Genomic DNA, 27,330 nt, shown 5'->3' on the forward strand with positions numbered 1-27,330 from the left:
AGAATAAATGTGATTTCATCAACTCATTGGATTTAGAGTAAGTGACACAAAATGTATGAATGGCTTAGAATTCGAATAAGAGAAAGAAAAGGGGGAAACAAGAATGGATTTGTAATGGAATTATCTATGACCTTTACCGTTTACTAATTCTCTGATTCAAACATTGTTAATTTGTATTACTTAAATATTCAATGCTATATGGAGAAAGAAATGGATTTTTTTTCCTAATAAAACTTAATTCAGCTACTAACTGCTTACTAAGACTTTATTGTCATTCCAATGTTGTTTGGAGTGTTATAATAATAATAATAATAACAACAACAACATCACAATTGAGGCTTAAGAATCTCTGAGCTGAAAGAGATTTTTGGATGTATCTCTAGCTCAAATCATCCCTGTCTTGGTGTATCTCTGGTAAATTTCTGCTGAGTGTATTAATCAGCAGAGGAAATAACAATTGTTTTTTTGTTTTTCAATATGCAGAAATTTTACAAAGAGTAAAAGACAGGAAATGACATTATTGTGGATCATGAAAGATCGTTTATAAGCTCTGGGGAGACCTTTTAAACACATTTATGGAAAGAACAAAAAAACACCTATCATTTTATAAATGAAAGCATTAGGGAGAACAGACCTTTCTAGAAACCTAAGAAGTAATATCCAATATTACCTATGATGCTTAGACGCAGGTTGCTCTGTTTCAGGAGCTTATACAAGTCACTTCAGTTTCATAATCTACTACAATGTCTTCTTGAGCTCAACTGCAAACCCAAATAGCCTGAGACACTAGAATTGTGCGTCTCTACCAAAACCAAAATTGGTAGCAGGATTGCATCTAATTCACCATAATTAATGAATGAATGTGAATCACTGGAGCCTTAATTGAAGCACTTTTCTCATTTTGAGATATGCTATGTGTGGCTCTGAGACTGTATCTTCACTTCTCAGAATGAAAAGACTGGTTATAGCAAAAGCAGCTGTGCTGTGAGTGACTCAGAGTCTCTATAGCATAGGCCAATCACCTCATGCAGCTCAACGCTCCTCAGGCTAGCCCATGATCTTCTTCCATTACTCCAACCGAAAAGAGGTCCACATACCGCTCCCACAGACTACCCTCTACTACCTGTGAAGCATATTAGGTTGAGCATGTTCCACAGGCATGGAACAAAGAAGTCTGTCCTCTTGCTCCTAATTATTAACCTGCTTGAGAACAGTAATTGTGACTACAGAATTGATCCCCAGAGATATTTGCCTCTAAGTTCCCATGGATACTTAATATTCCTGGTTGATTGAATTCTAGGATTGGCTTACAAATATATGGACCAGACCACAGCTCTATCATGGACTTGGAGCTACTTAAGCTTCAGGATAAAGATGAAAACAACAACAACAACAACAGAAAAACAAAAAAACAGAGTGCTGAACTTTATTACTAATCCCAGTTGCAATGTGAACACGGAAAAGTTCCCTGAGTAGACATTTTAAATCACTCTGAGGTAATATAATTCACAAATACATAATATCTTGAAAGTGCTGGCTTTTAAATTTTTGATGTTTATTATTACTTTCTGGAATTAGAGAAAATATCATGAAGAAACTGGGTTAACCTAGAGAAACCAGACTTCATTCTGTGCTAGGCACATCTCTCTCTGCACTATTTACAGAAACACATTTTTTTTTATTGTCATATCTCTACGAGAGAGATACTGTCATTGTGCCTCAGGAAACTGAGACAAAGAGTGGTCAAGTTTTCTCAAGAACACTATTAAATGATTAAGTCAAGACGTGAACCCACATAGGAAATCACAGAACTTATAGTCCCCATCACTAAAGCCAAGTCATATTTCTGTATTAAAAAGTCTCTATGCAACATCCCAGAAAAGTATAGAAGAGTAAAAGCACCTCAAACCAATGGCAACTGTGAGTTAAACCTTATGTTTTTCATAATTATAGTTGGTCTATGAGAAGTATAATGTGTTTTGTTCAACATGTGGTTTCAAATGTTTGGTTTAAGTATCATTTTCAACTCTGTGGTTTGATGATGGTTTTAGTTCTTGAAAGGAAATAGTGCGTGTTGATGTGATAACAGTATTTATTCTATTAAATCTGTATCCAAATACTTTGAGGAAGTCATTCAAAAATATACTTATTCAAAATGAACTGGATGAAGGATTAAAAGCATATAGTTTGCTCAATGCTTTCTAAACCTAGCTTTCTAAACTTAGGACCTAAACATTCTTACAAGTTCCTTGACTGGGTCTTTGACCAACCCAACTACTAATTCTGTTCAAGGAGTGGGAGTCTACAACAGCGCACGCACACACACGCATATACACACAAAACAGAAAAGCCCAAGTTTGGTATAAAGAGTGTTGCTGAGCTTCATTCTCTTCCCAACTTTCTAGAAGTATATTTCTTTTTTAATGTTTTATTAGCATGTATTAACTATACATGATAATGAGATTCATTCATTGGGTGAGTAAACCTCCCTGACTTTTAGTTATTACAGCTACAACCTAATTGTGCCTGTGAATAACGAAAATGGGGGCACGGAGTAAACTGCCAGAGTCTTCCTCTGATGCCTTCTGTATTCTTAGCATCTAGTCTATATCAGTGTCCTTAAGTAAGTGTATACTAAATTCACACACAAAAGAATGCCTTCCCTTTGCAACAGTGAGCTCCAGACTTCCTTGGTCAGACAAATCTTGTTAGTCTCCAGTTCCTCCTTATGCTCTAACACTAAGTCTGAACATTTCTACAAGCTTTTGGGATCAGATTCCATCATTACACGAAGTCATGTGGACCGGATCGGAGGCTTTTGTTCATCTGATTCTGTTTCCTCACACTGTTCCCAACTAGTAACTCAATCAAAGCTCAAGGCATCATCATAAAACTTAAACTCTGCTCTCATGGACAGCTTTGTTTTTTTTCTCATTAGACAGTCAAGCATCACTGAAAGCTCTACGGCAGTCTTTCAGACAAATGCTGATGGTTGGCTGAGCTACATGAGGAAACTGACTCAGAGATGAGTTGATAGTTTCCCTACTGGAGCCACATTGCATTATGAGCTGGCACAAAGTTAGGTCAGACATGGCCAACACCTGGAAAACTTACAGAGGCATCCAAATACTGTCATCCATGGCAGAAAACCAACATTAGGAGCTGAATTTTCTCCATGCTACTCATTCCAGCAATGCACAGTTGGATAAGGAGACAGCAGTTCTCATTAAGTTTGTGAGCACAGCATCAGGAAGCTTGTTGCTCAGACATGGCAAGGATGCAGCATCAAGATAGACATGAAAATTCACGTCTCCAAAGCTGTTATGTCCACACAATTACCTTAATGTGTCCCAGATTCAAACCCTACATAGCTGTTCCTGTTAGTTACTGGACCTAATCCATGAGAGCTGCTGAAGCACCCCCTCTCCAAGTGGGATGATGGTGCCCAGTCTCTAACAATGAGCCCTGGACCATACCCAGCCCTCAGATGTTGAGGCCAATCTAATCAAACGACAGTACATTGGGAAAAGGGTCTGTCAGCAGAATGGATAAAAAAGCAATTCCAGAACTTTTGATGGTGATCTACAGGGGACAAAAGGACACAGAGTGAGAATCTCATCTCCTGAAACTCCAACACATACTCAGGGAACAACTGCAACTGTTGTCATTGGCCCTGGTAATGCTGTGCACACAACCATGACAGTGCGTGGCCTCGGCCTGCAAGAAAATTGATATGCAAGTGGGGACATCCATGGGAGAAAGGAGCCAGCACTGGGGAAGGGTGAGGGAACCTCCCTGGCCATCCCGGCTCTCTTACTTGCTGTTGTTTTAAAGCAAGTGATTTACATTTCTCCAATTTCCTCATCTCCATGATAGATAAAAGGCATTCTCTAGGAGACAGAAGAGGGGAAATTTGCTTTCTCTGTGGGTTATCCACAAAGTTAGGTTAAGTGAACTCTAATTGGATGCATATATATATATAGTAAAGACATCAGAAATTTTAAACAAGAAAGGAGAAAATGTAAGAGAATACCATTATGATGGAGGGTGCAGAAATTTTTTTTAACATAACTCAAAAAAGCACAACCTTGATACAAGGAATTAGGTAACATTATAATTAAAGGTTTTAACTTAACACAGGTCATACACTCACACACACACACACACACACACACACACACAGATAGCTGAGAAGAGGTATTGAATGGACAGATGATAAATCAGAAAAACATGCCAAAATCTGACAGGAGATGAAAAAAAATTACCAAAACTGTAGACATTTGCACACATTAACCAAACAGTGCCAAACTTTTCATATAAAATGACGATGGTAAGTAAGCAAGTTCCTCAGAGGTGGTAAAACAACAGCAAGTTCACAAAAGTAAGTACACTCCAATTTGTCATTACTGCAAGCTAAAGTAAGAGTGAAAAGGCTGGGCATAGTGGTGCCCACCTTTACTCTCAGAGCTTGGAAGCAGAGGCAGGCAGCTCTCTGTGAGGTCAAGACCAACCTGGTATACACAGTGCATTCCAGGGCAGCCAGGACAAGACAGAAAGCCTGTCTTGAAAACACACACACACACACACACACACACACACACACACACGCACGCGCGCGCAAATAGATAGCTAGAGAGATAGATAGATGGATGGATGGATAGATAGATAGATAGATAGATAGATAGATAGATAGATAGATAGATAGATAGATAGAGCAAACAAGCAATAATGAGATGTTATTTGAAACGGATCACATCAGAAAATCAGGTGCTGGAGCACGGAGAGCCTCTGGAGACCAGAGCCTTTGTGCACTGTTGGGGAGTAGAAGACGTGTGTACCTATTCTGCAACTCTTCAGTCTGATAATGGTTGTGTGGCCACGCCCGGGCAAGTCCCTGCAATCCCAGCACTTAGGAAGCAGAAGCTAGAGGGTCAGGTGTTCCAGGTCATCCTCTGTTACAGAGCAAGTTTAAGGTCATCCTGAGTCATGTGAGACCTCTTGTCAATAAACAAGCAAAGCACAGCTGTCCACTAGGGTCCAGCAATCCTATGCATAAGTATATAGTTCAGAGACCTTCTCCCAAAGCACCATGAAGATGCATGTTCTCTTTGATACTGTTCTGACAATCCAACAGGAAGTAGTCTCATGCATCAACAAGACAGACTTAAAGCCATAGGGCTAAGTAGAAGGCACAAGGCACAGAATAATGTCTGTAACTTCACATCTTTTATGAAACCCCGTATGAAATAAAAGAGCATGACTTATAGTAACACAGAATTTAAAACAATTATCAAATGCATCACAAAGGTAATATATATAACCATTTCATGCATCTTTCTAGCTCCAAAACCTAACACAGTTGTAGGTGACGAACAAATGCATCTTGAATGAGTCAACAACAAAACACAGAAAACAAATGTGAGGACGATGCGGAATTTTTCCCAAGCCTTGAATGGATGCTACAGCAGAGAGTACGTGTGATGATGCCACCGTTTTCAGGTTAGGAGAGAGGCTTGGGTCCTGAGAGAGGCTGGAACTTTACAGTATGTCTCCTTTAATTTTGAAGTCCTGAATACTGAGCTGGAATTCGATCTAAGCCTGGAACTCAGAAGATGTTTAGATTCGCGTCTCTGATGTTAGATGATATTTGAGGTGAAGGAAAAGAAATATAATAAAGAGGCAGAGAGATAATGGAGTCTGTGTGCTGTAATTACATGATAACACCAACATATTTAAAAGCGTACAAGATGGGGGAAGACGGCATGTGACTGAAGAGAAATAGAAAATGTTTATTGATTAACATCCAAAGATGGAGGGGTAAGGTGAGATGTAGTGAGGGGGTACGGTAGCAAAAGGGGTGTTGATCTATGTTTCCAGGCAGAACACCAGAATAATACAAACTCCTTATTTCAAACCCCTTAGCCTGATATTTGCTTAGAGGCAAAATTAAAGCTGACAGATTTGATGGGGGTAGGGGTGGGGATGGGAGAGAGTAGAAAGGTGAAAAATCAAATTTAACATAAAAATAAAAATCTCAGTCCCCAAATCCATAAACTGAATTATCTAGAGGAGATTGCTGAAGACTGATAAATCCCGGAACGACTTTAATTTAAGATATCCCGAGATTCACTGTTCTCCAGTTACTCCCCTAGCGCCAATCTGCTGTCAGCCAGAATCAGAAAGGGACCCAAGATAAGAATAAACGTAAGATTTACTCTTATCGAGTCCAATTCTCCTGTTTTATGTCCCTGGGGAACAACAAACAATCCTCCTAAGAAGCAAAAAAACAAACAAACAAACAAAAACCTCACGCTTTGCTTCAATGAAGGTATCCCATTTCTGAGTTCTTCCCACAATTCATAGCTTTGCTTGCAGACAAGTTTGTACTACATGGTTCACCAGTCCTGTCAACAAACTACGCCAACCCCCCCCCCCCGACTCCCTCCATGGGGAGCTTAGAATTAAAGCCTATTTAATAGTCTAGACACTCATTTTCTGGACCTGAAAATCATAAAGTGGTCATCACAATATGTGGTCACCAGAAGAAAGGAAGGAAGACGTCTGGTGGAGCTGTCACAAGGAAACAACATAGGACGCTGAGGCTCTGGTTTGACCTGGAGACCCAGGGCTATCTCAAATGTAAAACAGTGTGAAGAGGAACGTTCACTCATTACAGATGTACTGAAGGCATAAGAACTTTTCTTGCAATTTCTTAAGTGACTTGGTAACAGAATGCCCTCTCATTACAGTCAGAAGCACAGAAAGTTGACACTGTCCCCACATTCAAGTATGTTTTGAATGCTGGAAAGATTAGTGCATTGTGGGGAATTAAGACCTGTTAGCATCAGTTATTATCAACATGGAAAAATATATTTTTGCTTATATTGTTTTTATAAATGTGTAGGCTATATGTTGGGCATATTCCCATCATATCATCTTACCCTACCTTTTCTCCCCCTACAACTTCCCATTAATCCCTATTTTCTACCCAGTTTTACATCTATTTTTATAACATTTATATGTGCATGATTTTATGCATATGTATAAAATCTAGGAACCAGAAATGAGGAAAAAAATGCAGCATTTGCCTAAGATTGGCTATGTCACCTAATATGACCACTTCTAGCTGCATACACCTTCCTGCAAACACGAGACTTCATTCTTCCATTAAAAATGCCACCGTGTGCATACATGACAGAGTTTGATCATCCATTCCTCTGGTGTTGACCTCTGGTTTGGCTGAGCAGCTGAGTTTGCAGTGATGCCAGCCTTATCAAGGGTTCAGAAGATGACATGCTCCAGCACCAAATTTCAGCCAAGTCTGAACCAAGAACTGAGAAAGATATTCTGTCAAAGAAAGTTTCTGAGTATCATGTAGTAATAAGGGGTCTTGATAGTTATAAAATGAATATCAGTGGGCAACTGGCCTCATAACAAACTATCTTTCTCAGTCATGGAGAGATTTAGGACTTACGATGAGACAAGGTAGAAGAATCACATGTGGGACATGGGATTGCCATGCCCAGGACTTCAAACTGTGAATGTGCCTATGCTGGATAGTTGTATGTCAACATGGCACAGGCTAGAATCAAGTGAGAGGTGGAAATCTCAATTGAGAAAATGCCTCCATAAGATGGGGCTGTAGACAAGTCTGTAGGGAATTTCCTTAATTAGTAATTGATGGAGAGGGCAGCTCATTGTGGGTGGGATGGTGTCATCCCAGGGCTAGGGGTCCTGGGTTCTGTAAGAAAGCAGGCCAAGGAAGCCATGAATGAGCCAGTAAGCAGCACCCCTCCCATCACTGCCTCTGCTCCTGCCTCCAGGTTCCTGCCCTGTTTGAGTTCCTGTCCTGGCTTCCTTTGATGATGAACAGGGATAAGGAAGTGTAAGCCAAATAAAACCCTTTCTTCCCCAAGTTGTTTTGATCATGGTGTTTCACCACAACAATCATAACCCTAACTAAGACAATGCCGGAAAATATAACCTCCCATCATACATCTTGTAACAACAATATGCTCAAGGGCAGACCATAAAGCATCGAATCAGTTAATTAAGTAATTATTGTTGTAATGTTTTGAAGTGATGCATTGTTGTTTGTAACACTTTGAACTGGGTAGCACTAGTGTTAAATTTCTAGTCACTAAAGAATGACTCCAGAAGACGGTGGGAAATATTGAAATTTCAATGAAACAATCAAGTAACTAATTGATCTAAATGCTGTTTAAAATGTTACATCCTGAGATAGGTAGATGCATAGAGAAGATAGGCATACACAGTCAATGACAGAGCAATGGTTTGGTTTTATCTAAGGTTATGGTGAGCAAAATGGATACTGATCATTTAAAAACTAAAATCATAGAATTTTATGTTAAGAACTTTCAACCATAAAAACTCCTCACAATGGTCCTAAAAATAATCATAAATGATGATAAGCCTGAGAGTGTTCTCACTGACACAGACTCTGAACAGACACAGACAACTGAACAGAGGCTGTCAATGGTTCCCAAGTTTCAGGTAGTCAGGACTATAGCAGGAGAAAGAGGAAGAAGGCAAGTTACTGTACATGCTCAAAGTACATGTATTTTACATGTATTTTAAAATACATTTATTTATTTATTTATTTATTTATTCATTTATTTATTATTTATTACATGTATTTTAAAAATACATTTTACATGTATTTTAAAAATGCATTTTACATGTATTTTACCCTGATATTTTCCTGTTAAATTTATGCAAAAGTATGTAGAGCAAAAGTTCATAAAAACTTAAATAAGCTCAGTTTTATTGATTGTTCCATATTATATAAGATTCCACCTGGTAAAACACAGGTAAATTCAAGGTAGCTGGGTATTTGTCTCCATAAAGGGAACATGCAGCTTCCTTTGTTGTCCATGCACTTAGCATTCTTGATGATGACTCAGTAGGTAAATGTACTACTGTTGCATATTTTGATGTGTTTATGTCATTGTCGCACTTAAAACCCTTAAGTCTGTGCCTGTTTTAGAGAGATGAGGGGGTAACCTCTATGTGCTGAAAACACCCATTGAATTAATGATTCTGAAATCATATAAGTGATTGCCATATTACAATTTGAGGAAGACGAAATCCAAAGCTGTTTAGGTAACAGAAAATACTGAATAATCATGAAAATTAGTGGATTGTGAAATGAATGACCACCTACCGTCACCGATGAAGCTGGCCCAAGACTCTCCAGTTTATTAAAGAAGGCATAAAGTATATGAGAGTGAAAGAATTTACAATGCCTGAAGCTCCAAATACACCCACTCAATTGTTTTCTCGATGTTGTTTGCAAACTATTACAGCAGTACATTATCTGTTTTACTGGTCATTTGAGTTTTTGCATCAAATAAATCCCTACATTACTTTGTGCCCAGCTTTGCCCTTTCATCATTTAAATCACACAGCTTGAGTTTGGACAGGCCCATAAGCTGAAGTTCCCAGATATTTAAATCTTATCACTGATGTCATGTTAGGTTTCCAGACAGTTGACTAAATTAATTCTGTTCACCTCATTCTCCATCTTCCCGACTGAATCGGTGTGGTGTCTATAGGGAAGAGACTCCTGTAACACACTGTGCTCATTTTCCAAGACATATTAAACTAAAAGATAACTACTGACACACTATGTTTTAGTGAGTCCCAGAGAAAAATGTGATTGTTTTATTACTCATCCAGAACCTTTGGATACAACTCAAACCTGCCAAACACTGAATTGAAGAGTGAACATCTGTACGTAAGGACACGCTACACAAGAAAAACATTTATAAAGGCTCATTGCCTCAACAGTGCTTTCCAAATACTAGCAACTCAGAGTTTTTGAACAACTATTCTTTTCATTATCTCATATATCGGAACTTTTAACAAGTGAAAGGAGTTGAGAAGCAAAAACACAATACAACAGAGTGCTGGGTTGAACACTCTCCTATTTTCTATCTGTCCTGATATAAGACACCCATAGCACCTTCTACTGTCATAACCTACCACAATGACACTACAGAGAAGAAGTGAGAAGGGGGCAAAAGGAGTTTTCTTCCTCCTTAAAAGGAAGGGAACACACAGGTCCTTACACATCAGCAGTTAGAACCAAATACCTGACCACTCCTATTGAATGATAGACTTCTATCTACTACTCTCATTGGAGATAGCATCATTGATAAGAAATATGAAAGAGACTAGTGGGATGGCCCACTAAGCCTGAAGACCTTAGGTCAACCTGACCTCAGATAGAACTGACTACCATGGTTACACACATGTCATGCCATTCCTACCCATGTAAATGCATGCATACATACATACAAGCATAATAAATGAAAAATTTGAAATCTTGATAAAAAACAAAAATAAATAAATATGGAGATAAGATAGATGAGGAGGCCCAACAGTGTATAACTCTTGTTTTTGAACATGAAGGAAATCAGAGAGATCAAAGCTTTGGGTCCTAGTGGATGTCAGTGGAACCTAAACTCCCTGTTGTTATACTATTCATACGTAAGCAGATTAGGCCAAATGGGCTGTGATTTTAGTGGTTTAGTCGGCTATGGGGTTTAAGGAATGAGACCATTTATCAGAGCCATTATGGCTTTGTACATATATTCAAATTCATGATCAGTAAGATGTCTTGTTAGGGAATATCTTTTTGGTAAGATTTCTAAATATCAACTGCATGGTAGAAAATAGGCACGCAACTTAGTTCCCTAGGAGGAAAGAAGCAGTGCTCATAAAAGCAGAATCAAAATCCACCTGAAAAAAAGAGCAGATGTAGGTAGGTGAGAGGCTAGAGAGACTATGATCATATAGTCAGGGCACTGAGAAAGAAGGCTGAAGCTGGAGAGCATTCTAAGAGGAAGAAGGGAATACGTGAACCCTGTACTTGGATCTTCAGACAGCGGCAGGGGGATTCCAGCCTCAAGTCTGCCCGTAGGATGGGAAGGCAGACTGGATTACAATCTTCCATGTGGAATGGTTAATTCTTGAACCAGTACAGAAACAGTCACTGCAATTGGAAAAGCAATAGCCTGTACCATTGACTTCCTAGGAGAGACAGATTCCAGGAGATGCCAGGACAAGACCCTGGGATTGTTGACTCCTACACTTCCCTCCCCTGAAATGAGGGTGGGACCTATTCTAGACTCCTGGTGATTGGAAAATGGCAAAGGTGAAGGCACTTTGTAGAAATAATTAGTTGTTAATTCACCCTATTTCTTTTGTGACTTGGGGAACCACTGTTTTCCTTTCTACTTTCTCTTTCACTCCATCCACTTTGTTCTTCACAGGAAATACATCATCTTGGTTCTTGGTGTCTGTGGGGTTGGTTGTCATTTTGGCAGTTCGGTTCGTTTGGAGGAAGAACATGGGAAATCACCCTCCTGACTTAGCAATTGAGAAAATGGATCCACCTGAGTTGAGATTCCCTCACGTCACTCGTAGAATAATTGATTGTACGGAAGAAGTCCACATCATATGGAACAGCAGTTGGCCTGCCAGGAGCTGCAGGCAGCTTCCCGGTCCGAGCCAGCAAAACACTGGGGCTCCCTGCCACACAGCTGCAGATAATAAAATTCAGCTCATAACCTAAATGAGAGTGAAGGGGATTCCTCCTCACTCAATCCTCCAACTGATAGCACAGCTAAAACCACAAGCACACCTTTCAGAGACCCTGGCTAGAGACCAGCTGGGCTGTGTCTAGTAACTGCACCCACAGAAATGAGGAGCTTAAAATTATGTGTTGGTCATGTTGCTGAATGGAGCAATAGGCCAGCCTGAGCAACTTGGATAAACCTGGTCTCAAAACAGAAAATAAAAAAGTGACATTTTCCTAGCCTGAATCAGCCCCTAAGTTCAGGTCCAAGCTAAAATCAATCACATGACAGTTGTGAGCATCAAATGGGCAGGGGTGAATGAGAATGAGTTAACACCCTGCCTGTTATTAGTCTATTGTCACAGGTGTGAAAATACAGTGTTCTTTTCAGTGAACTTTACAGCAAAAAATGTGAAAGAAAAAAAAAGAGAGAGAGAGGTCCTTCAGCAAGCTACTTCACACAAGAATTGTATATTTAAATTGTGCATGAAAAATAAAGAAATAATATTACTCTCTACCCACTTCAGGCTACATTATTCTGTCTACAGTATGGGCACATTTTGAACCACCTGGGGTTGGTTCTCTGGGAACAACACTGGCAGTTTTTGACCTGATAGGTCTCAGGATATGTTTACCAGCAAAAAGAAACATTAGGTTTTGAGGTGATCCCAAGTACCCGGACAATACTATTTGGTGAGATAACAGGTGTGGTTCTATTTAACCCCTAGGAAGGATCATGGGCCTATCAAGAGAGATTTTTTTCCAAAAGGCAACATTAATTTTCAAGTGTTTAGATTGCTGAGACAAGGATCTCTCTCCAACATGCAATTCGTCAACCTCCTCGCTCACTGTAAAATCAATCTGCTCTGCTTGTATGACATAAACAAGTCATTTCTCAGGAATGAGACGGACCATATGTGGAGGAGTTTTACGGAAGCACAATGGGGAATACGCCAATCAAAGAAGCATCTGCATTCTATTTCCATGTCAAATCACATGTGTGTTATAAAAAGGGAAGTGTGTCCCGTGTATTAACGCTAGCTTTCCTGCAGGGTTCAGTCACACCTTCCTTAAGCAACACACTCAAGGCAGACACATAAGCTCTTAAATGGAACATACAAAGGGCTCAGTGGGCACAGCCTTTGGCAAACATCCGCACCTCTGCTCCTCCCTTCTCCGACAGAAGGAAACTTGCATTAATCCATTAAATGGGCTTTCTCAAAAAAAAAAAAATCAGCACTTGCTTATCAATACATTGATAAATATCAAATGCAATGGAGAGAAAACAGGAAAACTCTGGAAAAGAACAGCTTTGTTCTCAGGACAAGCTTATGCTGTGCAACTGGGTTGGACATAGAAAGGAAATGGGACCCAGCTCACTTCCAGTACTAGCCAGCTCCATGACCTCAGGCAAGTCACTGTACCCCGACAGGTCTCAGCTTTATGCAACTTGTATGAACCGACAGGGTTGAACTAAGTCATCCCCCAGATCCCTTCCTGCTCTGAATGTGTCTGAGTCTCCTGGTGCTTAGCCGCCTGGTTGCATTTGAATAGTAATGGGATCATTTTAAGGTTGCCTCCCGACTGGAACCTTCTCCCCAGTTGGAAGTTAGATACCTTGGAAAACTATGTTAACTTCTTGAAACCAATGGAGCGGTGTCTGCTTCTTACTAACACTCGCTAGCTCAGCTTCCAGGGGTAGTTAGCACGTGCCCTGGCTTCCTTGTTCAGAGAAATCACTGCACAAAGATTAAGGTGCTGCATTAGGAAGCCCGGAACCCAATTTGCTCCGCAGGCAATGGGATTCCGTGGCTGTGTTTAAACAGCCAAATGAGTGGTTATTTATGTAATTAACTGAATGGACATTATAAGCTTTCTCCCCAAAGTCCCTGCTTTCACAGGAAAAAATAAATTAAATTAAAAGCTTCCCAGTGGACAATGTCTTTTTTGACCTAAAATAAAACAGGACTCCTTCTTTTCTGTAGGGAATATGCTCTAAGACAGCTGCCCACCACCAGTGGATGCCTGAAGCCATGAGTGGAAACAAATTCTGTATATTATGTGTTTGTTTTTTTTTTTCTGTGCATAGTTACCCATGGCCAAATTAAATGTCTACATTAAGAACAGCAAAGAATTAAGGACTGTCTAATAGCAAGAGAGGCCAACTACGGCAAGATACTGTGGGAAAGATATGTGGAGATAGCCTCTCTCTCCAAATATCTTATTGAACTATAATCTCATTCCTGTGAGGTCAGATAGTACAGTGCCTGTGTGGTGAGGCCGGCAGAGGTGAATGACAGGTACTACCCTTAGGCCACTGTGCAAGGGGTGCTTAAACACACACTTGACTAGCCGAAGTGTCCATATGTTGAAAGAGAGAAAAGAAAGAAAGGGGGAAAAAAAAAAGGTGACTATGGTTTACTGAGGATTTCAGAAATCTACCAAATTTTCTGAAATTGTTGGCTACCAAAAAAAAAAAAAGCATGGTGCTGTCAGAATGAGTCAGCATATATAACAGAGCACTCAAGACATGCACAGAGGGAAAACTTCACTCAAACTAGCTGGAGCAGGGCTCACACTATCCACTTGATGTCATATTTAGCTTCGAAGTCAGGGAGTTCAGTGTTCTGTGCTAAATGCATCTTAGGAGGATTTGGAGAGGATTTAGGCAAAGGCTGCATCAGCATGTGATTTAGTAGCTCTAATAAAAAAGAATGAAGGAAATTGTTCAGATTGTATCTGAGAGCAGTGAAAACAGATGTTTACATCACTGCACCGGCTCCCACATCCTCAGCTCTGGTTAAACCAAAATGTTCAGAATACCTAAGGCTTTCATGTTGCCTTTCTAAAAACAGCAGCAGTGTCAAGAGAAGAAAATGATTGGAGGTAAATTAATTGATGTATCAGCCAATAGGGTGAGAGGGTGAGATAGACCCACTATCTGTCTGTCCATTTGTTCATTCAACTGACAAGAACTGATCAGATCAAGTTAAAGAACACGTACTGCAGGCTCAGAGGGCCTTCTACCTGCAGCTTTGGTATAAGGTGAGATCACAGAAACAAACAACAAACAAATAAACAGAAAATATTCTTTTAAGTTGCAGGAAATATGTAAAGGAAACAGAGTGATAAGAAAGAAGATAACCAGAGCAGGAGCACACTCTGCTTTTGTGTTTTATCATCAGGCACAGCCTGCCCTAGAGAATGCAGCTGATGGTGAGATCTGTCATCTGTCCTAACCATGGCACTGTGGAGTGGGTAAACGTTCCAGATAGAGAAGGCAGGAAGCACAAAAGCCCTCTTGTCATCCAGAGCTTAGTGTGTGTGGCAAAGAAAAAGGAAGACAGCTGTACATAATGACAAATCATCTTGAATAACCTACACCCTTATATTACTCAGTGCTTGGTCACTGTGACAGATTTCCTGAGTTAAACATCTTCAAAGAGAAGAAGATTGTTTGGGTTTATGACTCCAAAGCTTACAGTTCCCAGTTGCATGGGCCTGTTGTGTTGGTATAGCAAAAAATCAGATGATGAGGTGGAGGCTCAAGTCCTCATACTAGTTGAAATCCAAAAAGAGGGACAAGAAAAAGCCTTAGTCCCAACCTCCCCTTCAAAGGAGTGCATCTAATGACCAAACTCCTTTCCATTGGGCCCATTTCCTGGGTCCATCTCTTAGAGTCCTACAAGCTACTGACCAAGCTTTTAGTGTAAGAGTCCTCTATTTTAACTTTCAGACAAGGCTTTTCTGTGAAATGCTCCCGACAATAGCTTCTCTCCTTAAGAATCTATGTGTTCCAGTCTTCATGTACATTATCTATTGAACTCTCACAGTAACTAAAAACCCACAGGCATTTAGAGGAGGGTATGAATATCAGATATACTTGAGAAAAGAGGAAATATCTACAAAAAGGGCTAACCACATTAAGTGTCCAAAGTCGTGGCAGAACTGGATTTCCTATCCAGATTGATCTATCTAGAAAGCTATCATGTTTTTATGTTGTTCCGTGAGGGTTTGACTCTAGAAACAATGACTGATCCCCACCTAGGAATCCGTAAAGCAAAATGCAGTGCATTAGATCATGTCTTCAAGACAGATGCACAGTGTCTTCCATGCCAACCTGCTCTCTTGCAGAGGCGCCTTTTCAGTTCTTACATCAGGAGTTATCATGTACACTCTCTAGCTGGCCCATGACTAATTTTGAACAATTAGATAGTATTTTTAATGATTTGTCCTGCCCAAATCCATAGCCCTCAAAATTGTGAGTAAATAAAACGGATGTTGCAAGTCATTAAACCTTTTGCAAATCAGAACACAGCACTGGTAATGAAAATGTATAAGATGGCTAGTTGCTAAGAAAGACAAAGGCAAAGCATCCTGAAGTTAATGTTTTACTAACAAACATAGAGAAAGGCCCTGGTCCAGCCCCGGAGTTACAGTGTAGAAGCACAGCTCTGAGATCCTTAGGTTTGAGTGAAAATGTCCTCCATGGGATCCTGTCTGAATACATGTTGGTGCCGTTTAGGGAGACTGTGGAACCTCTGGGATACGTGATTCACTGGCAGTTATATATCACCGGGGGTGATCCTTGAAGGTCACATCTGTTTCTGGTCTCAGTTTGATGCTATGTGATATGGCTGCCGAGTGAGGAGCACACTGTCTACACACAGCAGAGCCTCTCTGCCATACCTCCCTCATCACAGTGCATGAAGCAAAACATACCCTTCCTCCCTACGTCTCTTCTATCAGGTATTTAGTCACAGCAAAAAGAAAAGGACCAAATGCTGAAAATTGGTGCCAAGAGTGGGGTCATTGTTGCAGCACATCTCGCCGTGTTCTTTGTAAGCTTTTGGAATTGGTATGGAGGAAGAACATGGAAGAGTTGAGCACTCTGGAGTAGGGAAATATTATGGATCTGAGAGCTGAGATTAATGAACTGTTTTGGTAAAAGTCTTTAAGACTACAATGTTGATAGAAAAGTAGACAGCAATGACTATACTTATAGGGTTTCAGATGGAAGCAGGGACTCTACCAGCAATTAGATTTTGGGACATTCAAATTACAGCCTGGCAAAGACTCTTGCTACACTCTTCCCTAGCTCTAGACATTTGAGTGAGGCTGAATTAAAAGATAAGAGACTATTATATAGGCCAGAAGAAATTTCAAAGCAGCACACCACTCAGAATGTGGCAGGGTTATTGCTGTCTGCTTTCAGCGACATTTACAGTGAGTATAAAATAGCTCAGAAACATGTGAAAATCAAGTAGTTCAGATAAGAAAGGAAAAAATAAAACATGAAGTGTAGCAAATGTAGGCATTGCTTCTCTAACTAATAAAAACTGGCATCATCAAGCTGAAATGGAATGTTTTATGCTGGGACTAGAGCAAAGGTAATTTGAAGCCAAGACCATGCTCATTCAAGGCTCCGGTGCATAAAAATGACTGAAAGGTTTTCATTTGAAAAACCAGGTCCACCTAAGGAAGTGTTTCTCCAAGTTCAGCTAGTCATTCAGACATGACTGTAGCTACCCCCAGGATGTCCAGCTTCTTGGCCTGTCAGCAGAACTTGGTGCTAGATTTTTCAGGCATGCCAACTGTAAGTGATATGGAGACTAAGGCTTGTACAAAGGTAGCAGGAAGGGAAAAATGAAAGACTATGAAGGCAGCAAATGAGTACCTGGATGGACTTGCCTGAACGGCACTTCTCAGAGAGCTATGTGTGAATATGAATCTAGAGAGGTGAAGCCTCAAACTCACTTCTGTAGTGCAGGCACTAAAATGGGAATTAGTGCCTTCATACAGAAAGCAATGTCCTCTTAAGCCTGGAGACCACAGTTTTTCCACTTGTAGAAAGCATAGATAAATGTGCTTTGGCCTTGAAAGTCAAGTGTATGCCAGCAGGATATGTGACTCAATGATGAGATCTGAGTTACAGTTACGACCTCAATCCAGCAGCTCTGGGTGAAAAAGTGAGAGTGAAGGTGGATAACCAAACCACAGGGCAGGTGTATTACCCTATGGGAAAGCCATTCAATGAAAAGATCTTGGGGCGAGCAGAGAAGCAGTGATGGGAACAGATGACCTTGACTGGCTCTCCTGTCGCTTCTCGGCAAGCTTGCTGCCTCTGTTACACTGCTGCCCCAGTTCTTAGATAAACACATCACTAGAAAACCCCGTGGTCGCTCCCACTCAGGGCCTCCAGTCCTAACACTTTCCCACTTGTTTGACGTGTTACACGTGTTTGTACATATATAACCACAAGCATGAGCCAAGTAATAAATAACAGCAATAGTGAAGGTCTTCCTGGACCTTAACTATCATAAGTGAACTGAGGCTTTCAGCATATACAGCCAGCCACACCCCAGTTAAGAGTTCAGCTTCTGCCTCCACTGCACCACCTCTATTTTCATAGTGCAGGTTCCTCTTTAAGGCTTGACTCCGACTTTCTCAGAGAAATTTGGTCTTGTTTGGTCCTCCTTCCAAGGGTCCAGCCTGTGGGTGAGGACAGGGGATCCAAGGCTGAGGTGGTGAGAGGCATGGAGCCATCACATAGACTTTAAAAATATTTTTTTAAAGTCACCCATCATAGCATGCTAATGTACACACCCACATCTATCATTGAACTGTGAACATCTGCAGGCCAAGGTATGCATGCTATAGTCAACAATGAGCATTTAATCAGTATTTGTAGACTAAATAAATAAGAAGAGAATATAGCAAGGGCAGATTTATTGGAGTGAAAGAATTTAAATAAAAAAAAATTAAGTGCAGAATGCAATCACTCACCAAACTGAAAATCGATGTTTCTCCAGTTCCTCCAGGTAAGACGTATTCCCGGAATAATCTTCAGGCTCTCTGGGTCTCCACACGGTAGATCTTTCCTTCACAGAATGAGCAGCCAAACTATCACCCTTGTTAGGAGAATTAATAAATGAAAAAATGAAGTATTTATTAAGAGCAGATGAAATGGTCACCTAGGTTCAAGAGTGCTTTCTCCAGGATGACCTATGGAATCACAGTTATAAAACAAGGCAGTGCTACCTCTTACATTGCTTCACACTCGGCATTCTCAAACTCTTCTCTGCACAAGGGCAAGAGCATGGGTGTCCACCGTGTGAAAGCATGCGGAATGACATCTGGAATTGACCTTACATCTAAAAGGAAAATGTAACCATGATCATGCTATCACACTCAATCAGGGTTTGGGCTCTAAATTTAAAAAGGAATGTACCTTATATGGGATCTTAGCATAAGACACTTGAAAGGAAATGTAAATAGCCAGTCTATAGAGAAGAAAGGGAAGAAAGGGAAACAGGAAACCAGGATTTGTTGAGTTCTTAAGACTCCGCATACTCCCACTCCCTGCTTTAGCAGACCATGGCATACTAGCTTTGCCTCCATTCACCTCTGAATCCCGTAACCTAGGATTCCTGTCAGCATAAGCTTAAGCTCAGCAATTGTACAGTGTCTAGAAAGCTAACTTAATAGTATTTGAAAGAGTCATGCAACACTATGCTAGCTATGGAGAGCGGTCATTCAGCCTATGATATCTGGGAGCCTCGCTATGGTAGAAACTGGGGTAGGGAGCACCTAACACCGCAGGGGCCTCTCTTCTGCTTCCACCAAAACACCTCAAGTTTTACCTGTTTCATGTACGGTAGCCTCCTGGAATATTTTAGTAAAAACGCTAATTTTAAAAAGTAATATATCAAGTGGGAAACTGTAAGATCTGGAGAGGACAGGAACTCCACAAGGAGAGCAACAGAACCAAAATTCTGAGCACAGGGGTCTTTCCTGAGACTGATACTCCAACGAAGGACCATGCATGGAGATAACCTAAGACCCCTGCACAGATGTAGCCCATGGCAGTTCAGTATCCAAGTGGATTCCATTGTAATAGGAACAGGGACTGTCTCTGACATGAACTGATTGGCCTGGTCTTTAATTACCTCCCCCTGAGGGGGAAGCAGCATTACCAGGCCACAGAAGAAGACAATGCAGCCACTCCTGATGAGACCTAATTGACTAGGATCAGAAGGAAGGAAAAGACCTCCCCTATCAGTGGACTTGGGGAGGGGCATGCATGCAGAGGGTGGAGGAAGGGAGGGATTGGGACTGGAGGAGGGAGAGAACCACAGGGGGGATACAAAGTGAATAAAGTGTAATTAATGAAGAAAAAAAAGTAGTATATGAGCCTCGGACAATAGAGCACTGGGTGTTATCTTTGTAACAGTCACCTTAAAACCATCTCTTCCTTGTGCTTTAGGTTGTCATTTGTTAGGGGCCAGTTACTTGAAATGCCTTGATCTCAGCTGATCCAAGTTTCAGCATAACTCAGAGTTTATTTTGCAATTGCAAAGTTCGGCTTTGGTTGGCAGGTAGCAGTAACCAGGAAGCCTGTAGAAACCCAGGTGGGGTCAATGTGTCATCAAATCCCCAGTGAAGCCAAGGAGGCTTATTTCTTTTATATGGAATTGATTGGTTTGATTACTTTAAGAACAAAATCTGGTTATGACAGCCATGAACTTCAGATACTTTTTCTTGTGGTCCCTTTTATCTTTCTTAGCCTGTAAAGCTCTCAAAACAATAAGAATAGTTCTGATCAGATTATTCACACTGGTGTTCTTAATTACCTCATCGCTATGGAAGCTGAAGAGTGTCAAAATTCTTGAGAAGAATATGAGCTCTTCGAATTGTCTCAAATGTCTTTGTAGCCATTTAAATCATAAGTTGACTCCACTTCTTTATGACGTTCTTGTCTTATGCTATCTTCCTTGATAGAAAGTTGAAAGATGACTAAATAGCAAAGAGTTCTGGCTGCTCTTCTAAAGGATCTGGGTTTGATCCTCAGCAGCCCCATGGCAGCTCACAAGCATCTGTGACCCCAGTGATAAGGGAAACCAAGGGAACAGGCATGCACCAAAGGGCAAAAAACATACATGTAGGAAACACTCAGGCACATAAAATTAATAAGTAAAGATAAAAGAAAGCTGACGTGGATGTCAATGTCTATTCTGCTGATTGGGCTTCCACACCCTCCACCTTGACTCACAGAAATGCAGGTGTTTTACGCCAGAGGCCATCACATTCCTTTCTATTTGGTTAGTCTATGAATATCTTTGCTGTTCATCAACTAAACTAATGACAAAGTGGGATTCTGTGTATGTCACTGGGTCTTTCACAGCACCTAGCATGATACTAAGAATACACTAGATGCTCAGGAAACAGTTATTAGATCGTTTCACTCACCTTACAACTAGCAAAAATGAACATTGTCTCCAGCTGTTAACTCATAAAGAAATACATGGACAAATTCTAAAACTCAAAAAAGTCCCCTAAACAAGAAAAAAAAAAGAGTTTTTATCTTTATTTTTTTTTAAATGTGAACAAATGTCGAAGACTTATACTTGAAAACCTGTATGAAAATCTGTATTCCAGCTCCCATGGCATCTAATGCTCTCCGAAGTCCACTAAAGCACAAATTGTTATCTTTCCTATATGGCTGATAAATAAGGCTTCAACTAAAGTAGTGTCAACACTTGAAAGACAGAGGAGACATCCTGGTCCATTCCAGATTCACATCCTGTCTGAAGTGTGAAGGAGAAGAACGCTGTCTTTAAAGACTGGAACCCCGAGTGTGGTCTTCCTACAGTAGTGCTTTAGAAACATTATTATCTGTACGTTGGATGGGAAACCAGTGTATGCAAGTTCTAAAATGTCCCAGGATAGACATTATGTATGTGGCTGTTCATATCCTGACCCACTACAGACATAAAAAGCAAATACTTAAAGAGAGAGTTCTGCTTTGAATCTGATTTTCACATTGATGGACTAAATATTGGGTTGATGAGGACTGCTATTCAGATGCAGCATTGGTTAGGAAGCACGGAGAGACCTCTCTGCCACGTGCAGCATAAAGTGAAGGGCAGATGTGTCTTCAGAGGTTTTGGAAGTCTAAATGTATAATGCCAGTGCTGTAGCGAGAAGCTAAAAAGAGTACCATCAGAAGCCAGAAATGCGTGTGTGTGCCTACAACCCACACCAACTGGCTACAAGTGGACAGGACCACAAACTGAAGGCTTAGTCTTAGAAGTTGAGACACTATTTGTCTTACACTGATCAGATCTCATTTTAGTGAAAGTCAACTCAGACTCACATATACTTGTAACTGTATGTGGAACTAATCTGTTATGACTTTCTCCATAAACAGAAATCATAAGTAAAATGATAAATGTATCTTAAATATTATATATCATACTATATATTTGCAATTTTAAATATTGTATCATATAGTTACTTTATTATGTATACTACTATAATATATTTATAATATAATTATATATTTACATAATTCTTTTTAGGAATAAGGCCCTAGCCCTCAAATGTTTTATTTTTTTATTTCATTTTATTTTTAATTATGTCTAAATGTGTGGGCCTGGATACGAGCACTCTTGAGTACAGATGTGCATTTAAGACAGAGCTGCTGGACCCCTTGGAGGCTGAATTATAGACAGTTATAAACCATGTGATACAGGTGTGAGAATGGAACTCAGATCTTTTGCAGGAACAGTATGCCCCCTTAACCCTTGATCCACCACTCCAGCCTTCAGATGTTTTACAATATTAAGGTGAATGCAGAATCTTCACAGTATGATGTATGGTATAAGTGATGAAGTGGGTGTTCAACCCCCTCTCTGATGCCTTTATGGTAAGCACTTAGGAAGCCGAGTAGAATAAAGGAAGGAAGCAGGCTTCAAGATGATCTGAGCTCATGACCTCTGGATCTATTTGAGTGTCCAGCAAGAACAAAATTCAGAGTGCCAGTATTTGTGTTCAGATGGTTTTGCCCCTTGATCATAGTTCTTTCCCTAAGCCCCTGGGCTCACAGACAAGGGTGAGGATATGGGGATCCCAGTGGAGAGAGAGCACAGGGACATAGTGCTGTAGAGAAGCCTTACTGTGTCAGCTTCACTCAGTGGCAGCCCTGCTTCCCTTGACATCTAGCAGGCACTAGGAGCATGATGTGTAGGGGAGAGTGTTCACCTGGCCATCTGGCCAGATGACGAGCAAGGGAATCGTTCTCATCAAAGGAGGTGGCCCCGGAAGGAGGAAACAGTGTCTGAAGGCTGAATCCTGAGGATTACAGATGCTTTTGAACTGCCCTGGGAAGATCATAAGAGCTGGAGTAACGTCAGTGCCAGTGAGAGCGATGCTCAGCAGTTTTTTATTGTTTTTTAAGATGGCAGGAGAGGAAGATCTGAGACTAAAAGGCCTGTGTTAATAAGATCACAGAATTGCAAGCCACGGATAACAACAAACACCAGGTGCACGCAGGAATCAAAGCAAATTAATATGACATGCCCTTGTTTCTGACTTTGCTGATATTACCATAAATATGAATATGAATATGAATATGAATATGAATATATATATATATATATATATTTGTTCCAATGTCTTTTTCTCTTTGCACCGCCTGGCTGCCAATGGGGCTCAATATTAGGAAGAAGCCTCTCTGATCATGGCTGAATAATGCGCTGAACTCTGACTACAGTAGGATATCATTAGGAGTCATTCCTTATTTTTAAATCAGTAGTATTACATATATGTAATCAGATATATATATATGTGTGTGTGTGTGTGTGTGTGTGTGATGACCTGATAATCGTAGATGAAAGAAAGCAAATGTGATGTTAAAGTTAGTCTTAAGAACAAGCCAAGAAAGTTGTTTCAATAGATCTATCCCTTAAAGCATCTATCCTTTTTTAAATGTTTACTATTATTGTGTCTCTGTGTGTGATTGCTGGGAAAACTTATGCTGTAGTGCATATGTGAAGATCAGAGGACAACTTTGTGAAGTCAGTTCTTTCTCTCTGACTTTATATGGATTCTGGGGATTAAATCTAGGTCACCGGGCTTGCATGGTAAGCACTTTTGTCCCCTGGCCCACCTCACTGGCCCCTCCATCACTCTGCTATCTTTGCAGTGAACATATTCTAACAATGCCTCAGCAGGCAATGTCAATGTTCTGTGAAATATATACATGGTGTCCTTTCTCCAGCTAAGATGGCTGTGTAATAGGTGATAGTCAACTTTTACAGTCTGATCATTACTCATTTGGTCCACTGTTGATGGAAAAATCCTTGTTCCCCTCATGACTAGATTTAATTAGATGTAAAAGTGGAGAATTGAGGTAAGTAAGACAATTCAGATACGTTTTATATAAGTGATAAGACCAGGGGAGAAATTTATTTGAATTTCCTCCTGTCCTCTCCACTTCTTACCTCCTCCCTCCTCTCTCCTTCCTCTCTCCCTCCCCTTCCCCACTCTATCTGGGGCAGTCTTCCCAGGCGGACTTCAAACTAGTGATCTTGCTCACTCTGTCTTGTTGGAGAGATGGTTTTGTGCACTATGTAAATATGGTCTTTGTATTATTCAAATGCTGATTCCTGCATCCAGAGAACTGAGTACAGGCCTTGGTATTATCATTTATATTAAGTAGTTTGTTAAGCATTGTATTAAGCTTTTGCTGCCTCCTTGGTATTTGTAAATATTGTTCTCCATCACTCTGTGATTTGCTAAATAAGGAATTGAATGGCCAACAGCTGAGGCAAGAGAGAGAGGTGGGCCTCTGGAAAGGAAGCTGAGACATAGTAGCTGGACTGAAGGAAGAACCCTGTAGACCAGAGACTGATGGTAAAGGCCACGTGCTGGGGTGCAGGCCAGGCCAGTACAGTTTGGTTGAAATAGCTGAGAATCTGCCCAGCTATAGTGCCATAAGCTTATAATAAATATAAAATGTCTTCATGTCATTACTCGGGAGCAGGTGGTCTCAAAGAAACTTCCGTTTTACCTTTTCCCCAAGTGCTGAGATTACAGGCATATGTCACCATGCCCAGCTACTTCAACTTTATAACCAGCCTAAATTTGATGAATCATGTTTAAAACCACTCAGCCTATATAAAAATAAATTTTAGAAATAGTTATCAAAAACCTAGATTCACAATACCAGGAAAGATTTGTTAGACAATATTTTTGAAGCCCTGGCCACCTAATTTAGTTTCCTGAGTTGGGGCTTTTTGTTTGTTTGTTTGTTTGTTTGTTTGTTTTTAGGTCTGGGAGTATAGCAGAGTGATAGCTTAATATGTACTTGGTCCTGTGTATTTTTTGGCCCTGGCACTGTATACAATAAACATATAAATAATAAAATATGAGATAGCTTATACACACACTTCCTGGCAGCTCTGATCATGCCAAGTGAGTCCCCGAAACACAGCACAATTAACACATTTTTTTAATTGTCCTCTCAAGATGGAAAGGCACCCAGACGGATTAATTTAAACTAAACTTCTCAATAGCTCAGAGAGGTCTGAATCGGATGTAATAAAAATTTACTGGCTCTGTAGCTTTGTCAGACATTAGCTGCTTCAGCGTGTCCCGCACTTCAAAACCTGCTTTGAAGAACAAATTACCTTCAACCTGGAAATACATTTTAAGAAATCAAAGCTAATAACCAGTGATTGCTGTTTTCATGGTCTTTCTAGCAGCAGCTTCCCTCTTACCTTAGCTTGTAAGTCATGGACTTCTTTGAAGAGGCAGAGATCACAGTCCCTAGGGCAGGGATCAATTTTATTAGAAATGTTCCCTAGAGTTAAAAACAAAGAGGTGGGAAAAATAGATTATAGAGATTTTCACTTCGGAGGTGATGTAATCTCACACCACCGACATATAAGAGCTTATACAAGGCCTGACAAGCAGGGAATAATAGAGTTCTTTCAAAGAAGGAGGTGCCACGCTGGCCCATGCCCCCCGCTTCAAGTCAGTTACTGTAGGAATTTCACGTAGTGCTAGTTGTGCTAAGCCACACAACGTAGGCTCACTTTACCAGTACAGCTGTCTCAGAGCTGCTTCCCTGTCCTCGCTGAGGAAGGATTCTCCATCCTCAGGCACATCTCTGGGATCTCATTTCAGATCTATCCCTCTGTCCCTCCTCTTAATGGTCTATCATGAAATCCTAAGCTGGCTGTTGTCTTCCTGGATACCTTGGTTCAGCGAACCCCTGTGCTAATGCCTGACCTTAGGATCTCATAAAAAAAAAATACTCTATTCTAGAAGATTCTAGAGCTTGGAACAGCAATAGCTTTGTTGAGGAGTGTTATTTACAGCTTCATTCACAAGGAAACAGGTATTAAGACTCAAGCCTTGATTCTCATCCTACACTTTCACTCCAACAGTTGAATTCTGCTACCCGCTGCCAGTTGGGGTTGCCCTGGCCAGTGTTTTAAAATTTAGAATCAATAGTATCATGAGATGAGATCACAAAAACCCTTGAACAAGCTCCTTTACTGGGAGTCTCAAACCAAGTTGCTCAGCAGCAAAGATGAGATGGCCAAAATCAGGCCAGAAAGAAAAGAGAAAGCAATAGGGAGCAGCATGTTTATTTAAGTTTAAGTATGATTTTCTAAGACTTATGATTTCAAGTCTCACTATAGAGTTGCACAAACAACAAATCTAATAGCAGAAATTTTACATTTCTTTTTAATTTTCTGAAAGCCCTATTTGTATTGTGTTGGTTACTATTGAGTGTGTGCATGTGTGTGTGTGTGTCTGTGTGCGTGCACTCATACACACACACACACACACACACACAACCTTTAAACTATTACCATTACACCATTCTACAGATTTGAGATTTAGACAAAGAATTTCCTTTGAATAGAAAAGCAAATTAGCCAAAAATATAAAACTTGATCCTAGTTGTATTTCACCTCAAAGCTCATATACTTAATCTTTCTGTTGTATCTTAAGAAACCACACTGTGTTTTCTACTTTCATATAACATTTCAAAACGTTGGACACATTATTTTGTGCTGATGGAACAAATTACCGCAAAGTTGCGGCTTAAAATGACATACATTTATTACTTCACATTGTGTGTGTGTGTGTGTGTGTGTGTGTGTGTGTGTGGCTTGAATGTCTGGACATGGCTTGGGTCTGTTGGTTTCTCTGCTGAAAGCCTCACGAGGCTAAGATCACTGCAGCAGCCAGGGCTGCAGCTCTATAGGGATCCCTGTAGGCTTGTTGGTGTGGGAAGAATGTACATATATATGTCTCACATATTCCAAGTGCTCTCTCTACTTTCAGGTCAGTAGCATCCAAGTTCATCATTTTACAAAAAGATTTTTCTCATTTGTGTGTGTGTGTGTGTGTGTGTGTGTCTGTGTGTGTGTCTATGTGTGTGTGTGTTGCATAGGCACCAACAGAGGCCACAAGAGGGGATGTGATCCTATGGAGCTCCAGTTACAGGTGGTTGTGTGCACCTAACATGCATGCTTGGAACCAAACCCTCATCCTCTGGAAGAGCAGCAAGTGGTCTTAACCCCTAATCCAACATGGCAGATTCAAGGCATGTCTTTTCTTGCTTTGAATCTCCAGTTGCTTTGTTAGTAAGAGCCTATGATAGCTTTCTACTTTTTCTCAGGTTAGGTTCATATATATAATCCCTGTCCTGACATATGACACTTGCAAAGAATACATGCAGAACATTTTTTTGGACAAAGCTTTCAAACCTCATCTACCTGGAACAATTTCTGAGTTCCTTAAGTTAAAGTGTAATATTGGGTCTGGAGAGGTGGCTCCCTGGTTACTGTCCTCTCCTCTTCCAGAGGACCACAGGTTGGCCTCCAGTATATATGTCAGAAGGCCTACAATCACCAAAGGATGCAACA

The 27,330-nt window shown here is 40.5% G+C and overlaps 1 protein-coding gene across 1 annotated transcript in view; it reads right to left on the bottom strand.

The window, feature by feature from the left end:
- LOC129667446 (uncharacterized) overlaps window positions 1–27,330 on the bottom strand; it is a gene marked incomplete at its 5' end in the record, with an annotated part of 278,923 nt that overhangs the window by 111,560 nt on the left and 140,033 nt on the right. The window contains 2 exons of the mRNA XM_055595096.1: window positions 18,389–18,513; window positions 25,165–25,247. Coding sequence (XP_055451071.1) covers window positions 18,389–18,513; window positions 25,165–25,247 — 208 coding nt within the window. The remainder of the gene's footprint in view (window positions 1–18,388; window positions 18,514–25,164; window positions 25,248–27,330) is intronic.

Source organism: Psammomys obesus, unplaced genomic scaffold, assembly GCF_907164565.1.
Source record: "Psammomys obesus unplaced genomic scaffold, mPsaObe1.curated_primary_1811, whole genome shotgun sequence".
NCBI classification, from domain to species: domain Eukaryota; kingdom Metazoa; phylum Chordata; class Mammalia; order Rodentia; family Muridae; genus Psammomys; species Psammomys obesus.